Below are 19,471 nucleotides of genomic sequence, written 5' to 3'. Positions count from 1 at the left end.
ATGTGTTCGTGATGCGAAGTTTGTTAATGCATTGTGGCATGGGGACAAATGTGATAGTACTGGAAAATTGCATTTAGTCCCTCGACAACCATGAAACAACGCACAAATTAATAAAACAAGTAAAATATTGTTCGCAATAATGCTAGAAAATATTAAAAGGAATATAATTAAAACGAATTTAACTCTTTATGATTTCATGTTTATTAATTATCCTTCAGGGACATGATCCGTACACGTCGGACCAATAAAAGTTGATCGACCCTTAAAGATTATATTCATTTATTGTGTATTTGTACTACTCATACCTATATAAATAATTGTAATGTTTATCAAGACAGATGTCGAAATTCGAAAGAAAAACCTGTTGCATAACCGCGGCTTTCAGCGTTGCTATGACAACTGCTGCGTTGACATGGTAACGTAAGCTGTGTCGCGCCCACGAAGACCGATAATATCATTTCCTCTCATTTCACTTTCAATGCTAGCTAAAATTTTTTATGTTAAGGTCATCATTCGAGTACTAAAGTTACTCCATAGATATAAGTATATAGCTTAATGTTTAGAATTAAAGTATTCTGGAGAGATGCGATGTCACCAATATGTATCTAGTTACTACCTTGTTACTACTAAGCTAATAATAGATACAGGGTTAGTTTTCAATGACCGGCCAAATTTTCAGAAATGGTTCAGAATCGATAACATTTTAGATCTAATGAAAAAAAAGAAACTTTTTTTTGTTTTTAATTAGATTCCATTCCTGTTCGCCACTAAAAAGCGAACGGACAAAAGCACAATTCAGTTCAACAACCTAGATAGGTAGAAGTTAGCACACACATAAATTTGGCGATGCGCGCACTCACACAAGTGCATTGATTCTGGCGGTGTTTACGATTTAGGAAATTTTTAAGACATTTTCAAATGAATGCTATTATTTTTATTTTATTTTATTTGACAATAATGTTTCAAATGTACCTTTGGTTTAGTATCTAGATCTTAGTTTTAAATTTTGGCTTGTCATTGAAAACTAACCCTGTTTACATCTATAGAGGGCATGGTTGAGCCACGTTTAACTTTAGCGCTGCCCCCGGGCAAGTAATTATGATAAATAGATTACATTTTTACATAATTAACGCGAAGGACATTAATTATCACAATTTTGCCACCCTTGTTACTAGCCCCATTTTAAATTTCATTGATGTGCGTCAATTTTCCATGATTACTTAAACATTCCAACATCCTACACGTAGGTAATGAAGAATATGAGCCAACACGGAGCCAACTGATGCTTGACAAATCCCGCCGGGCTGCTCAGTTTTCTGCGCAGATTGTCATTGCGAATATAAGTGAAGGACAAAGCTACAAAGTTTTTCTCTTCATTGGTACGTACCAAGGAAGGTACGTACCTATATACCTTCAGTTATTACAGGGTGGTGTTTTATTTATCTCTGTGTTTTTAAATTCTAATGTTGTGCTGTCTTCTGGTAGTTCTACCGAGATACCTAGTTTTGAAAACAGAAGCATTTTTTATTTTTACAACAAGGCGGCATGTTGAATATATACCTATAGATGAGGTCCCAAAATTCATTTTCAAGCTCTGGAATTGTTTCTTTTATTTTTAAATTGTAGCGGTAATTAAACTAATACCAGCGTGCTACTATTTTAAGTATTCTGTGCTAGTAGGTACCTAACTAACTAGGTAGTAGATAGGTAGAAGTTTGGTATCATAGAAATTCTATTTTACATCATAAATACCTATGTTGGGTTATGTGTTTATTTCAATCAAATACTTTTTGATAGTTTTGTGTGATAGAGCAATATCCGTTATAAGTATGTTGTAGACAGTCAATCTAAATCTTTGTTAGTAGTCTATTAGGTTAGGTAGTCTATTTCGAAGCATATCTCAGGTAGGTATGTGGAAGGAAATGAAATTATTAAAAGGTATAAATAAAACAAAACATTTTATATAATTTTCTTTATTTTTTCACAGAAAAAAACTCGCACAGCACTTCAGACATCACAAGGTAGAAATATAACACTGGTCTTGTGTCAGCCAACACCAATATAACTTATTCTAATTTCCACCAATAAGTACCTAAATACGATATATATTTATAAAACGTCCGTCATCATTCATCACTTTCCAATAATTGCTGCGTATGCAAATGTTTACAAAACGTCTATAAAAACAAACGACAAGGGATAAACGATAACGGCCAACAATAATGAGAATTTATTTACTCAAGCGCACATTCAATAAACTCTTTAGTCACCCACGCTAAACTGTCGCCTTTAAAATTGATAACAGATCATGACGGGCCCATCAAAATATTGCGAAAATATTCAACTACTTGAAAACGAATTCGGCTTGAACCTTGACGAGTTATATTGGTGTGCGTAACACAAACTACAACAAACGCTTATTCTACGTCAGTCACTCAATTTACCACTTAGGCCGTGAACACACTACAGTTGACGTGCAAGTGTAAACATACACGCACAGTGTATTCACCGCTTTGCAAATAATTGCTAAGATATGTAGTAGAAACCATGAGTCACGCATTGCTGGATAAAATACTATTTCTGGACACGATCACTTTCGAATTCTATCGATATTACAGTAGGTACTTATAAAAATAGTCGTTTCGTTGTGAAACCCAGTTTAGAAAACAAAACAACTGATGTTTGTGAACACCCACGTGCATGACATAAATCATACAAACTGATCATTATTTTAACCATCAGTTATTTTGTCTTCAAACTAGTACGAAGGCCTCATTTTTATTTCTCAATTAATTTTATCAATGTTTTGCAAGCAGAAAATAATGTTATTGACACAAAACGATGCTAAGTTAAAACTACAATATAAATGAAATCAATTTCTGACAGTCACTAATAAACTTCGATATGCAAAAATAAATATGGGTACAATGTATGTCTGTAGTACACAAGAATGAAACAATAGGTATACGTATTATATGAAATAATATAAAAATATATATGAAAAATATAAAATTAAAAATAATAATTGATACATAAAAAACCATTAAGTTTTAAGATTGCGCAGTAAAATATTCAATGATATTTCCTATCATCCAAATAAAGACAATTTTTATGTTTGAGGACAAAAGATATTTAAAAAACTATAGAGCGACCCTTAATAATTTTCTTATGTAATTTACTTGCTCCCAAGAACTATCACATCAATTGGGTATGGCGAAATGGATTCTAATAATTTTTACATTGAAAATCTTCCCGATCATATAAACTTTCGTCTATTATAAAATTTGTAACTGAATTCGTAAGATTTGCGATCTTTATTTATTTGAATAAAAATAAAATTAATTTTATAAATTGAAGACATGTATTCCTGTCTCACGATCTAAAAATTTCGTTATTAACTGAATTTTAAAAATGTTGCGGTGTATTGCCGTCTTCTATATACGATTCTTTTTTTTTTAATTCAAAATGCTATAAAAACCTGTAGATACATACATCTATATAGCTATACAATAATAATTAGAATATTTACATACTACACTACATTGTTGTAAACAGAAAAGGTTCTACAAAAAAATAAAAAAATATATAAATCTATGATTAGTACGTTAGAAAGTAAATAAAATTAGTAACAAAAATATATTTTCGGAAATCATAACTGTGAATAAACCTTACATTATTAATGTTATGTCTAGTTATTTTACGATATTAAGGGGCGGAGTTTTTCATATTATTAGGATCTTATAAATACACACGTGCATTTAAAAATAATGATAATATGATAAAAGGAAAAAAAAATATGGCAATATTAAAATTGTGCTGTTATAAAAAGATCAAAAGATACATTTAAAAATGATTATCAAGTTTAGAATATTATTAAATATGGCAGAGAAAATGTTACATCTTGTACATGTAAAGATAAAAAGTAAAAAATATAATCACTCAATATGAATATTAGTATTGTATAACCCATTGAGCCCCGAGCGGCCCGATCGGACCACGACACAATAGATTTTCTATTGTCTGTGATTCCGGGGGCTGAGTTATTACAAACAAAATTTTTGAAGCATTTCCTGTTTTGTTCTTAATAAAATAATCTATCTGAACATTTGTGTATCTAAACAAATAATCGAAATAAATACTGCTTGATATTGATCAGTATTTACACTTTAAGTGTCAGGATGCACTAAAAAACTTTGAACAGTATAATCACAAAAAAAAAATACTTTGAAAATTCTTCCTCCAATGGGGAACAATGTTAAAGATGCAATCAAATCTAGAACATTAATTTTATCTGTTCTTTTATTTTTTAAATAAAGGGTACATACTTACAATCTTAAATATCGAATGATAAAATAAATAATCAAATCATACTGTAAAAAAAATCTTAATTTCATATTTCCTTACATTTGGGCCCAAATTCCCCACAAATGAACACTTCAAACATAATATAGTAATTATTTACGTATAATTAATACTGCACATAAAGGTACACGATTAAGAAAGTTAAATTTACAAATGGCACAGATAAGAAATTTACAAAACCAAAGTTGTCAGCACTTAAAACGATTAGTAAATTCGTGGCAAGAAAAATAACCTAAATTTCATTTGATTATCAAAGGCTAAACTAAATTTACAAATAAATAAATTTCAAAATAAATAGTCATTCTTACTGCTAGAATATTTTTGATATGTCCTTTCGCTTTTGGAGTTATTCGAGATTACTTATTACTGTAAAACAAAACTGGAGATAAAATTTACAAAATTGCTTATAAATTGTAACAAACATATAAAGATAAATGTGCGTACTAATTTAAATTACAAAATACAGAGAACATGTAAAAATTACCAAAATCACAAGTTATTATAATTAGATGTATTTGGACCAATACCATTGTAAACAACTTTTAGAACTTCATCTACTAAAAGTACTAAAACCATTTGTTCACAAAAATCCAAATAGGATAATTTATGTTCCAGTCAATGTAAAATAAATGTTTAGTCCAAATACATCTTAACAAAAAAGTTCACATCCAAATTGAAATAACGAAAAACACTAACTATCCATTCCAATCTTGAACGTATTGATTTGATAAATTCAATCAATGAATCAATCTTTTCTATGGTCTATACAAACATTCCTTAATCAATATTCGTATAATTCGGAAGGATCGACACTACGACCCGCGCCAATAGATGGACAAATCTTGAAACAGCATGCTGTCTCGCTCGCACGTTGCCAATCGACGATATGCCATCTCACTCGCACGTTAACAATCGACAGTATGCCATCTCGCTCGCAATAATTTAGATTCGCTCTATTTCCAGCTCAGTGCATACACACACTACTCAAATGTTGGTCGTGAACACTGTGACGCAACACATATTCTGTACTCGTTGATTACGGCAATCATCGCTTGCACGTTGCCAAACAGCCTACTATTTCACTCGCACTAATTTAGATTCACTTCATTTTCAACACGGTGTAAACTGTATATTGTGATTTTAGATTCACTCCACTTCCAGCACGGTTTACACTATACACACACTACTCAAGTGTTTGTCACCTATACAATTTGACACAACACATAGTCCGGACCGCGTTGATGACGGCCATCATAGCCCGTACGTACGGATCCCGCGAGGGATGCAGCAGTAGCTATCAGTTGGCCGGCTCGGGCGGGCCCGTGAGCCCCAGCGAGTACGCTGACTGGATGCTCTCGCACACGAACTTGTATTGGCTCTGTGGAAGAATTGAGTTGATTTAATTTTTGAAATCTTACAAGCATTTTAGCAGTTGCGATATTCGAATTGTATCCAGATTTCGCATAAGGGAGAAAGACACAATATACATAATATAAATTTTATAGAGATTTAAAATAAAGAATCAATGACAGTCTGTAAATGGTTGCAGATAAATTCTTGGAAAAGAATTTCTGGCGAATTTGCAGAACTGGTCGAGTGGGTATATCTGCGACTCACCGCGTTCTGTATGCACATAGGCCGCTGCGTGCGCATCGCCCGCACCAGGTCGAGCGGGTAGAGCGGCTGCCTGCGCGCCAGCAGCTCTAGTGCAGTCTCCGCTAGTATGAGAGCCCCGGTTCTGCCTACTCCCGCCGAGCAGTGCACGATCATGGGCGGCTCGAGGACTCTCTCTTCTTCTCCTTCACCTTCTAGCTCTTCTACAACTGTTGGTATAACTGGAAAATAGGAAAATAGTATTGTAAACATTTTGAGTTCAAATGCAATTACATCAGGATATGCTGTTTATTGAAAAATTAAGATATTTACCAGCCCGATGGTTTCTCAACTGAGAACACAGTCGGATAAAGTTAATGAAAGCTGTAGAATCTTCTGGAACGCCGTGGTCCGGCCAGGCTATGTATTGCAGTTGTGTCACGTTACGACTCGCTCCACCGTTATCCTAAAAATTTTTCAATAAGTCATAAAGTAATCAGTCAAGAAAATTTTCCATTTATACAAATAACAAGGTCAATAATTTTTAGTTCTCTTTATTTTTTTAACTTACCTTCAAAACCATTTCCCTGCGTACATAATGTCCGAGATTCTGTTCACTATTAGTAAGGACGGTAAGGGAATTGCTCGTTTTCAGTGGTGTAGTGCCAACTTTTGGCCAATATTGGTGACACTTGGCTCTACCTCGCTCAGCCAATACCGTCAGCATTACTATAAGGCTACTCTCGCTTTCCCAAACCATTTGCCAAAAGTCGCCAATCGTGGACGCAAGAGGACCTATAATTTTGAAAAATTAGTAATACTTTTTTCATTAGAGAAATACTATTTTATAAGAGAATAGTAGTTCTTCTATTTTAACTTTATTAATGTTTAAGGATGTTCGTTCTAAAATGCAAAATCTATAAAATTACCTTGAGTAGCTATGTACGTAAGTACTAAATCTGAATTTGGTATCTCCATATTTATATATGATGCATTTACATAATCTCCTGTTGGTCCATTCTTTAAAATTACCCGAGTTGAATCATCTGCAAAAATATAAACATTATTTTAAAAATGAATTAAAAATGATACATAAAAAGTAGAAGGTAAAAATAAGGTAATTAAACAAGTTATTAACCGAGTAGTCAAATAATTAAATAGAAACTATATTAAACTTACAAGGCGCAATATCCCTGTATCTATTCTTATTCACATTAATAGGCAGTTTGGCGATCGCTGTAGATTCTTCTGGAAGCCTCCGCAGTAACGTCTCATATTGTTTTAGAGCCGCACCACTTGCCAAACCATCACCTAGAATAAAATATAATAATTTGCTAGAATAATGTTATCATAGAATAATATCGTTGTCAGTGAAATAATATAATAGAAAATTAGTGATTACATGTAGTATGTTACAACTATAAATGAGCCAAATGTATGGGCTGAACATTTCATCTTCCATTTCTTGAAGGTATGTGATCAAACTGACACAAATAAAATCCGTACTAATATTATAAATGCGAAAGTAACTCTGTCTGTCTGTCTGTTACTCAATCACTCCTTAACTACTGAACCAATTTGCATGAAATTTGGTATAGAGATATTTTGATACCCGAGATAGGCTAGACATAGGCTACTTTTTACCCCGGGACATAGGATAGGTTTTATCCCGGAAATCCCACGGGAACTATGCGGGTTTTTCTTTGACTGCGCGGGCGAAGCCGCGGGTGGAAAGCTAGTACGTAATAAAACTTACAAAAATTACATTTCTCTTTTAACAATTCTTTTTTAAACAGAGGCAGTATGTTACCTAGCAACAGCATAGATTGTTCTAGTGCGTCTCCCTCGAACTGCCCGGAACCGAGCGGGACAAAACATACCGCCGGTTCCTCTGGACCCGCTTCTTCTGGCTCGTATACCGCTGAAAAAGATTTCATAAATTTATATTTACAAAGAAAACTCGTCATTAAAAAGAAAATAAACTTATCAATATCAAAAGGAATTTTTTAAATATTCCTCTGTTTAGAAGACATCCTGTGATGACTTTTGAAGTTATACTTCTTTTTGCGCGATGGAGAAAAATGATGAGAGTGAATTTTTACGATGCGCGCGCACACCGACACAAATTTAACAGCATAAAATTAGTTCTAGGTGGTATGAAAATTGATAACTATGTTCAAGTTGTATATTCTAGTATTTTTTCCATACGCCAAAGAAGTATAACTTCTAACGCGTGTACATAACACACACTATTTTTTTTTATATACCAAGTTATTAAGCAGAAATAATTTATAGAGATTTTGTTTTATATTAATTTAACTGCAAATTAAATAATTATGTAGTTCACATACCGTTTGGTTTTACTAATAAAGTGAGGACGCCTTTAGTGTTTCTGATCATTTGAACGACTTGCTCATGCGTCATTTCATCTACATCTTTTCCATTTATGGATATCACCTAAAAAAAGAGTACAATGTTAATTATGTCAGTGCGCATCATCATTTTTATAATATATTTTACAGCATTTTCATACTAATACAGCAATTAATAAGTCCACGTTAAGACGTCTCATACCACATACGTTACAGATCTCTTATCTTTTTATCTTTTAAACGAACAAGACCTAAATATAAACGCACACCGCGCCAATAACTCCTCCACCTCCGCCCCGCACGTCGAACGTCCCGAAACGTCCATCTGGTTACAAATTACAATTACATCTAATTCATAACCCTCCTCCCCCGCTCACCTGATCGCCCTCCTGCAAGTGCGCCCTTGTCCTTGGAGCAACTCTCGACACAAGTACTGGTGCCCCTCCCCCTCCACCCCGCACGTTGAACCCGAACCGTCCATCCGGCCCAGCAGAGAGACGCACACACACTGCACCCTCTGGTTCACCCTCTTGTGATGGGGACTCGGATTCGGATTCGTCTACGTAAGATAGCGGCACGCGGAGGGCACGCTCGAGGAAACCTCCGTCGCTACTGTAATTTATTTGTATACATCGTACTTAAAACAAAATGCAATTAATGCTACGTTAATCAGAAATATACATCCTATACAAACATCATTCATAGTGCCTACATTATCAACTACACACTATCTATAGTTTTGATACATAAAAACAAAAATAAATAATGGTTGCAAAGTTCTGTAACAAATCATTAACTAATTGAACTATTCCACAAAATACATTATTTAATTATAATACAAATGAACTACGTACTATTATTATTATCTAATTGCCTTTACTAGTAATAAAATATTTATTATAGTAATAAAATAATATTTTATTAACATATTATGTTATTGCGTGCGTGTGTTTGTCACCGAAAACTTTCACGGTGGATAAGAAAATTATTAATCTATACATATAATAAATCTGTAGAAGGGTCAATTCTGTACATTGAAAATATTGAAAAAATAAAAAGCAGGGGGTGTTACTGGATCGATACCAAACCCAAATATGTGATTAAAAAAATTTTTGTCTGTCTGTCTGTCTGTCTGTCTGTATGTGAAGGCATCACGTGAAAACTAGCGGTTCGATTTCGATGAAACTTGGTATAATTATACCTTATTATCCTGGGCGTAAAATAGGATACTTTTTATCCTGGAAAAATACGTAGAAGAAAATTAATCTTAATTTTTCAGTTTTATCTATAGACGTTGTTCCGTAGAACCGCGAACACACGTTGCGTATTATTATAGGCCTAGCCGTATTTGGGAATTGGGTCCAATAGATATTTATAAGATTTTATTGTCAGAGGTACCTACTCAAAATGGAGAAATAAACCATCCACGCGAAGACCGACATCCGCGCGGACGGAGTCGCGGGCGGAAGCTAGTGGACAATAAAAATACGGACGAAGCCGCGTACTAAAACTAAAATATACTATACGTACTCATCATTTTCCACAGGCAGGGCGTCGCCCCAGGCCTGTCTCGGCGGCGGCTCGTTGTGGCCGGTGACTCTAGACCCTCTAGCGGAAGAGTTGAGAACTAACGCTGGAGACGCGCCCGCGGAACGGTCGCGATTTCGGGAACTGCTGCGTCTGAAAATTGTTGAATAAAATTAATATAAATAATATATTATTAATTTGTAAGTATAGCTCGCGTTCATGGGTAATACATATTTCCATTAAATCCATACTTACTGATATTATAAATGCGAAAGTAACTCTGTCTGTCTGTTACTCAATCACGCCTAAACTACTGAACCAATTTGCATGAAATTTGAAATGGAGATATTTTGATACCCGAGAAAGGACATAGGCTACTTTTTATTGCGAAATATGAACCACGGGCGAAGCCGGGGCGGACCGCTAGTGTAATATAAACCACAAAATTTAATATAAAAGTCGTAACATGTGTACAATATAATTTTAATTCCGAGAAATAATAAATGATTACAAATATTTGCATAACTTGATATTAGTAATTCTGTAAGTAAAATTTTACAAAATTGGTCCCATTTAAATTATTAATAAATCAACCACATTTCATATTCACTCAAATCAAACATTCAACTTATTGCTTTGATCTCGTTGACAAGACGAAAACTAATTGAAATACAGAACTAAAAAAAAACAACTTACCTAACAAAGCTCCTATTACTCGATCGTGATCGTCTTGCGTCTTCCAAAGCCTGTGTTTCAGTTCTAGCCACGGTAGGGGCGGTGACACCAGCTAGGGCCCCCAGGGCTCCCAACAAGGGCCTCCGTCGTGGGGCCCTGAGTCTGAAGAACCCGTGTCTCTCTACGCTACAACGCCATAATGCCTTCGCCGCTCGACCGGAACGCATGTTGAATCCTAATACCGTGTCGTAGGATTCAGACTGAAATAAAACAAATCTTTAATTTACTAGTACGTTAAAATATATTATTTGAAATGCTGTATTTTGTCAATTTACTTTTAGTCATTTTTAGTAAATGTATATCTTCATGTTGTATCAATCCTCAATACATACCTACACATACCTACCATGTACAACAGTAAATGGAATAAATAACGGAATAAATATCCTATTCCCTTATTTGTTTTAACAAAACTGTTTTATAATAATAGTGAACTCCAATTTCTCATCATAAAGATAAATATGTATTGAACATAATAACTTACTGGTTCCCTTTTCAATTGAATGAAGAATTGTTTCTTCTTGAAGGAAATCTTGACAATTTTACTCCAAGAGAATGTATTCACTCGAATATTATTTTGAAAGACAACTATTCCAATTGACGTTACACCAATCAATATGTCTTTACCATTGTAGTCCTGAAATAACAAAAGTTTATAATTTATTATACTTATTTAAAAACCTTAAAAATAATACCAAAGCTAATAGACTACAGGCCCGTGTTGAAAAAGTTTTGGGTCATTTGACCCACCAGGTGACCTATCTAGAACGATATAAGAGCATAAAATAATAAGATTCAGCATTATGACGTCACTTGTAAGCTGTCCACCTGAGTACAGATGAGAATTCGAAAGTTCAGGTAGAGATCTTCTCCCCTTGTCTCCATGATTTTTGTACGGCGTTGCGGAATAATGGATAAAAAAAAACCGGCCAAGTGCGAGTCGGGCTCGCGCACAAAGGGTTCCGTAGCAGCAAATATAATAAACTTATTATGTCAATTTATACACCTGGTGAATGGAGCCTAAACTCTCCCGATATTTTGCCTTGTACTTTTATGTATGAATATTAATATTAATGGCGTATTGCTTGAATAAGCTAATATTTCTCGTAAAAAGTACCTACATTATAAAGATTTTATATCATCGCGGATTTTTAAAGGTGTACAATACTGTAGTATATTTTTTGATCTATCTTATAAGGTTCAGCCATCGTTTTCAGTGTAAGCACAATAACTTAACCAAAATTACAGTTAAATCAACCTATCTCAAAAACTATAAGAGATACTTTGATCAAACCAAAAATCGTTGAAAGAGTTAATTAGCATGCATCACCTCTATTTTTTTTAGAATTTTATACCCCGTAGTTATAAAAATAGAGGGGGGGGACATACTTTTTACGACTTTGAGAGCTGATATCTCAAAAACCGTTCACTTTAAGAAAAATGTTTTTTAGAAAACTTTATATCATTTTAAAAGACCTTTCCATTGATACCCCACACGGGTATGTACATCGAAAAAAAAAATTTCATCCCTCAGTTACATGTATGGGGGGCCCCACCCCCAATTCTTTTTTTTACTATTTAGTGTCATATTTTTGTAGCGGTTCATACAACACATATTCCCATCAAATTTCATCACTGTAGTACTTATAGTTTCCGAGTAAATCGGCTGTGACAGACGGACAGACGGACAGACGGACAGACGGACATGACGAAACTATAAGGGTTCCGTTTTTGCCATTTTGGCTACGGAACCCTAAAAAGCAGTATAGAAATAGACAGATGCCGTACAAAAATGGTGGTCCACAAAGTCGGAATTTAGTTTTATTTTTCGACAGTTGCCGGGGTAAATATGGTCATTTGATTTTGTACGGCATCTGTGTCATACTATTTCTATACTGCTTTTAATCGATTATTTCGCAACGCCGTACAAAAATAATGGAGACAAGAGGAAAAAATCCCTACCTGAACTTTCGAATTCTCATCTGCACTCAGATGGACAGCTTACAAGCGATGTCATAGTGATGAATCTTATTATTTAATGCTCTTATATCGTTCTAGATAGGTCACCTGGTGGGTCAAATGACCCATAATTTTTTCAACACAGGCCTGTAGTCTTTAACTAGCAAAGTACTTGTGTCAATTTCTTAATTTAAGCCTCATTTGACTAATTACTGTACTAATGATAGCTTGTTTATTGATGCATTAAATTAAATTAAATGTTATATAATATACTGTTCTATGAAAACCTGTATGTAACTTTTACTCCATTTTCATTACTTTGTTTAATCACTCATATAAATAAAACAAAACACAAACATAGTTCTATAACTTCACACTTCAAAATACACCGGACGATTTGAAAACCTCCTCCTATTTTTGAAGTTGGTAACAAAGAAGATAAATTCTTACCTTAGCGGGATGTGATTCCACACCATAACAGTCCAACCTCTTGGCGTGTTCTAGAAAGTTCGCCTCAGCATCTGCCGGTGCTTGGCCCTTGTGCAACTTGTGCAATTCGCGGATACGACGCTCGTCCTCTGAACTCTGTTTGGGCAACAGGCAGAGATCAGAGAGATAAGTGTTCGAATGTTCTGCGGTGTTGTAGTCGCCTAGTTCCGCTGAAATTTTGATGTATTGATGTTAATATAAGTTGAATGAGAATAAGACTACTGTGTATGTACAGTGGTGGACGTTTAATTAGAAACACGTAACACGATGAAGTAGTTATCAAATTCATTTATGTATTAACGTATTATAGAGATTAAGTATTATTTCATATGTAATAGAAACCCGTTTATCTAGTTTCATGAGAAACTGCTTAATTTTAATCAAACATTAGCTTAAATTAATAAAATTAAACAACTTTAAGTGAAATCTAATTTCCGAGTATTTTCAGTCTGGACAACAAATTAGAAACAGCATGGTTCGAGTGTTCCAAAGTCAAAACCTGTTGAAATGCCGCCAATATTTTTTTCTTCGACAAATATTTGCACCGTTTTTTAAACATTCCATCTAAAAGTTTCTGAAAATTAATTTGCTTAGCAGTATAAATGGGTAAAAGTAAGATTTGTGACCCATCAACAAGAAAAATAATTTTAAGTTTACATTTTGACAAAAACTGGAGTTACAGGAAAATTGAAAATCATTTAGAGTGTTCGATAAAAAGATATTCAATGCTACAGTTTATTTAAAAGAGCATGGTACTTCTGATTAAGTGCCTAAAAAAGCTCGAAGATTAAAAACCACTCCTCGCGAGCATAGGCAAATAATTCTTTTCGCAAAGATGGATCCATTTAAAGGTTCCAATTCTATTAGAAAATATGTTTTTGTAAACGTGTTCAAATCTCATACAATCTAAGGCACGACGTTTTAAAGCCGTTGTTGTATATAAAGATTATAACAGTCTAAAAACAACCCCATACGTGCCCATACTATAATGTTTCGTCCGCCATGCTGAACTGTTTATTTATTAGCTAAGGCCTGGTTAATAATTTTGCCATCAGAATTGATTAAATTAATTTTAGTTTCATCCCAAAATAAAACTTTTCACGAGCGGACTGTCCACTAGCAATATTTCTTAGTAATTGAAAATCGTTGTTCCCTATACTGCCTAGTAAGAAGCTGTACTTTCCTGGCGTCTCTCCCAAAAAATTTTGCCTCGACTTACCGCCTGTGAACCGATCTTATCGACACATCCCGAGGTTCATCTTCGGGAAAAACTAATTTTATAATAGAATTTGAACTTTTAAATGAATACATCTTTGCCAAAAGAATCATTTGCCTATCCTCGCGTGCAGTGGTTTTTCATGGTCGAGCTTTTCTAGGCACTTTATCGGAAGTACCATGCTCTTTTAAATATACTATAGCATTGAATATATTTTTATTGAACATTCTAAATGATTTGCAATTTTCCTGTAACTCTAGTTTTTGTCAAAATGTAAACTTAAAATTATTTTTCTTGTTGATGGGTCACAAATCTTACTTTTACCCATTTATACTGCAAAGCAAATAAATTTTCAGAAAATCTTAGATGGAATGTTTAAAAAACGGTGCAAATATTTGTAGAAGAAAAAAATATTAGCGGCATTTCAACAGGTTTTGACTTTGGAACACTCGAACCATGCTGTTTCTAATTTGTTGTCCAGACTGAAAATGCTCGGATATTAGACTTCACATAAAGTTGTTTAATTTTATTAATTTAAGCTAAAGTTTGATTAAAATTAAGCAATTTTTTATAAAACTAGATAAACAGGTGTTCTATTACATATGAAATGATGCTTAATATTTAATACGTTAATACACAAAAGTAAATAAATTTGATGACTACTTCATCCTGTTACATGTTTCTAATTAAACGTCCACCACTGTATATTAAATATGGCTGTCAACTTTTGTACAATTTTAAAAATTCATGAGGTAATTATATCCTATTTTAATTAACAGTTTGTCATGCTAATTTCCACACCAATATTTTTCATTTTAAAGGAAAAAGAGACACTTAGGTTCAACCTCACAGTTGCAGTCAATATAAATTAAATATCAAACAAAATAGCCCAAAAAAATTGCCACATGAGAATACTTCAAAGTTCAAACACATTTTCCAGTAAAATACGCATATAATTTTATCTTACCTTGTACAGTAAACGAAGCGAGCAATAAAGCTGTGTTCCTAGGCGCTGACATACGACCATCCAAAAGCAATTTCCTTAATTGCAAACAGAGTAGATATCTTGTAAACTCTTCGGAAAGACGGCAAGGTTCCGGTGGATAGAATCGTACAGCGAGCCAAAACTGTGCATTTACACCAACTTGTTTCTTCACTGATTTGCTGCTGTCGAGCCAACGCTGTGGAAAACATTAAAATTGATTTTATGGAAAAGATAGTGAAAATAATATTATGTAGGTCATTGATGACTAATTTAACATTAAAAGAGAGAAGATTCTATTAAAATTGTTTATTTAATGATTGTCTTTGATAACAATTGTATCATTTTGGGCTGATTTTTCAATCCTTGGTTAAAACTTATTCATTTAATAACATATTAAATTACTATTTCAAAAATGTATTATATTTGTCCATGACAGTTTACAGGTGACATTTAAAAATGTTTGTGTAATACCACACCCCGGACACTCCATACAAAATTATAGTTTTGACAGTCACACTGTAGAGACTGCAAATGTGTGTGTAAACTCTTTATGGTTGGCACATTTGTGACTAGCGTAAAAAAAAATTCGCGTTTTTCTGATGAAATACATCCGTAAACAGCACAATATCTAACCATTTTCTACGAAAAACGATAATCACAAATCCAAAATAATAAAATTGCTTTAAGTCAATTTGATTAATGTTGTCAATCTTCGTTGCGTTTCGTCTAAAGACGTCGTTGGTATCGTCCTTGCGGGGAAATGGGTACCATAACATGTCTGATCGTGCGGGGTGAGGTAAGTGTTTAATTTTGGCGGGAGGCGGAGAGTGTCCGTTCTGTAGCGTTTAGCTACTATTATGTATTCTGTGGTAATACTTTATTGGACGGATAAATTTTAACCAAGGATTGAAAAATCGGCCCTTAAAGCACAATTACAATATTCTTTTATCATCAATACAACAAACTCATAGATAAAATGATAATTGAAATAAATCTATGTCAATAAACATTAAGAATAAAATGTATATGAATTGTAGAATGTATAAATCATTCAAATTATCCTTATTTTGTGATTTGATGAAGTAACTATTAAGATAGTAAATTGTCATCACCAAATTTTGGAAAACATCTATGCAATTATTAAAAAAGAATCACACAGCTTTACACACATTTTATAATATAGTATGCCTATAATCTTATTGCATTTTCTAGCAAATACTTTCTTATTCTATAGCCAGATTATCACAGTATACTTTTACTCTGCAATTGTTTACACATTTTTTAAATACTTTCAATTAATTAACGATTCAGGCATTCTTGCATACATAGAAATGGAGAAAGCATGAAATTGAAATAATAAAATTCAAGTTCCTTAGTGAATGCATGACATGATAGCTAATTTATGCATTTAGACAAAGTTAATTCTGTAAAAAGTGAATTATTAACAAATGCAATAATTCATTGGTGACATTATTGTCTTTTACCTATTAGAATTGCCTGTACAATATCTATTCAGTTATTTTAGTATTCAATTCTGAAAAATACATGAAGTAGACACTTATTTGTAAGATTACTTTAACTTCAATTAATTAGTATAAAGAATTGTAAAGGGACTCAAATACAAAATAGGTAAAACTCACAAATAGGAAACAAATAGAAATGGGACTTTATTTTCAACAACAAAGTAAAAGATTCATCTCCTATGATAAAAAAAAATAGTAGCAATAATTTACCTGACATTTATTCTGATAATCCATGAACGAAACAAAACTATATTTAAAAACAAAACTGTATTAACTGCACCACTACACATTGAATACTACCTTGATATTGACTTTAAAATTCACTTTACACCAGTTCATGAGTCACTGATAGTACAATATAAAATGTTAATGTACAAGGCATGACCCAACCAAAAGATTAAGTGATATGAGTCATGTGCCATGCCGTTTTTATGTTAATTCTTTTAAACTTCATTCATAATTCTTATTGATAATTGTATTGTAGGTTTTAATAACTCAGCCCCCGGAATCACAGACACAATAGAAAATCTATTGTGTTGTGGTCCGATCGGGCCGCTCGGGGCTCAATGGGTTAAGAAACTAAATTCTTTGTGAATGTTTTACTTGCAAATAAACAAGGTCAGAATAGAATAATAATAATATAGAACATATTATTTTTTTATTTATCAATGATTCAAATAAAATAAACACACTAAAAATAAATTATAATAGAAATTCTAAGAAGCAGTGTTATCAAAGAAAAATTAAATCTTATATATAAAAATGAATCGCAAAATGTGTTGGTAAGCGCATAACTCGAGAACGGCTGAACCGATTTCGATAATTCTTTTTTTATTATATTCCTTGAAGTACGAGGATGGATCTTATGTAGAGAAAACGTAAACATGTACCACGGGCGAAGCCGGGGCGGACCGCTAGTACCAAATAAAAATTAAGTACTATTTCAATAATAAAAAATGTACAAAACATACCTTTGTTAAAAATAAATAATTGTAAATTGAGTATAGAAATATTCACCGTTATTTCTGTATTTGTTGCACTTGGCGGAGATCCATTTTCAGTGAACTGCAGACCAAAATAATCCTTCTCAACCAATTCCAGGTGTTGAAAAACTAGCTCAAGTAGAACACTGCCCTTTGCTTTTTTCTAAAAACAAAAATAAAATTTAAGACTAGGCATTCATCCTAGCTCCACCTAGGTTAACCCGGAATAAAAATAAATGAGTATAGCTTGACTCTCAGTAATAATGTAGCTTTCTCTTGGTGCAAGATTGTTTTAAATTGGTTCAGTATTCAGTCTCTAGCTAACAAACAATCAAATCTTTTCTCTATACAATGTTAGTGTAGGTATGTATAGATACACATCCCCTCTATACATACACAGTTACATACTTACATACATACTTAGTACAATTTTAATAATAGAAATGTATCTCTAATAAAATTTAAAGTCAAGTATTTAAGAAACAAATTCATAAATTAGGAGTTTGAAAGACATATTCAGGTCTTACCTCGATTTGAAACGATTGCTGGGTGTCATCCAAAAACAGTACAGTGACATTGAAAATATTAAGCTTTCGTTCCCTGGCTAGTTCCGATGCTCGAACGTTGTATGTCCCACTAGAACTACTGAAGGCACGGCGTGATACACTCTCAATCATTGCATCGATTACTCACTGTCGGATTCCTATCAGAGAAGTCAACGCCCCAGGCTAGTTATCAAACACGAATCAACTTAATTAGGCATCCCAGTAACCTCTAACCTTGTGAATCATAACTAGCATAACAGTTCGAGGTTTAACAAGGTGAACCTTGTTATAGTATTTCCAGTCATGGCCAAGCGTAGCGAATCATGTGTAACTACATAACATTTTTGTAAATACGTATATTATTATTTATTATTGTATCGTTCGAATATTACAGCCACTGTCAGTCTTATGTGTACTTTTAAAAAAGCACTATAAATAAACTCCTCGTTGTTTACATATAATACTTGAAATTATTGAAAAAGATTTACAAAATACACAAAAACACGGTAGGTATTATCAATATAATACCAACTCAATTCCGATTTCCGAATTCTTCGTATATCAGGCTCGGGCTCGCGCCATATTGAATGCGATTTGAAGTATGTCTGATGACAATTAGTGACATCTGACATATTATTTTGTCAAAATTCCGAGAAATTTTAGTAATGGCAATGTCTTTTTCAATTAAGTTATTATGTGGATTATTAGTTAATTACATCACTATAATAATATCACTATAATTTAGAACTTATTATTATATAATAATATCACTATAATTTAGAATTAGATTTTTTTACTTTTAGCGCTCTTTTTCTGGTTTAGTGCCTACCTATTCAAAAATTGAGTTGGCAATACTGATTCTTGATTCTTTCGTCAGTTTGATTTGAATTTAAAATGATTTGTGATCAATTATTTGTGATAGGTAGTGATTACCTAGGTACCTACGTAGGTATTTGATTTAACTGTGGTACCTGCTTTGAAAAAATCGAAATATATAAAAACAAAAGATAAGTGTGTTTTTTCTACTATTATTGTGTGATTATTTTGCTGTACCTTAGAACTAATCAGGTAGCTACTTAATTCTGCATGGAAACAATTTATTTAGTAAGTAAGTGGAACTTGCAAATCGCATGTGGGGTGTATAATTGTATTATAATATTTTTCCATTAAATATATTTATTG

General features: G+C 33.2%; 1 protein-coding gene across 2 annotated transcripts; it reads right to left on the bottom strand.

Annotated features, from left to right (window-relative positions):
* Nucleotides 1-1,959: 1,959 nt before the first annotated feature.
* Nucleotides 1,960-18,860, bottom strand: LOC123696090 (tyrosine-protein phosphatase non-receptor type 4). Of its 2 annotated transcripts, XM_045642098.1 has the most exons (16): nucleotides 18,272-18,860; nucleotides 17,779-17,907; nucleotides 15,221-15,434; nucleotides 12,999-13,207; nucleotides 11,074-11,226; nucleotides 10,551-10,789; nucleotides 9,858-10,007; nucleotides 8,705-8,939; nucleotides 8,307-8,412; nucleotides 7,766-7,876; nucleotides 7,135-7,266; nucleotides 6,885-7,001; nucleotides 6,527-6,750; nucleotides 6,289-6,421; nucleotides 5,980-6,197; nucleotides 1,960-5,740 (listed from the first exon to the last, which is right to left on the bottom strand). In XM_045642098.1, the coding sequence occupies exons 1-16, from the start codon at nucleotides 18,419-18,421 to the stop codon at nucleotides 5,660-5,662; spliced, it is 2,601 nt and encodes an 866-aa protein (XP_045498054.1). In that variant the 5' UTR covers nucleotides 18,422-18,860; the 3' UTR covers nucleotides 1,960-5,659. The 2 variants fall into 2 exon arrangements, with proteins under 2 accessions (XP_045498054.1, XP_045498055.1); XM_045642099.1 differs by lacking the exons at nucleotides 17,779-17,907; nucleotides 18,272-18,860 and adding an exon at nucleotides 16,972-17,054.
* Nucleotides 18,861-19,471: the final 611 nt, after the last annotated feature.

The sequence above is a fragment of the Colias croceus genome, chromosome 12, assembly GCF_905220415.1.
Source record: "Colias croceus chromosome 12, ilColCroc2.1".
Lineage (NCBI taxonomy): Eukaryota > Metazoa > Arthropoda > Insecta > Lepidoptera > Pieridae > Colias > Colias croceus.
The sequence above is the reverse complement of the archived record's forward strand: the minus strand, read 5'-3'. Positions and strand labels throughout refer to the sequence as shown.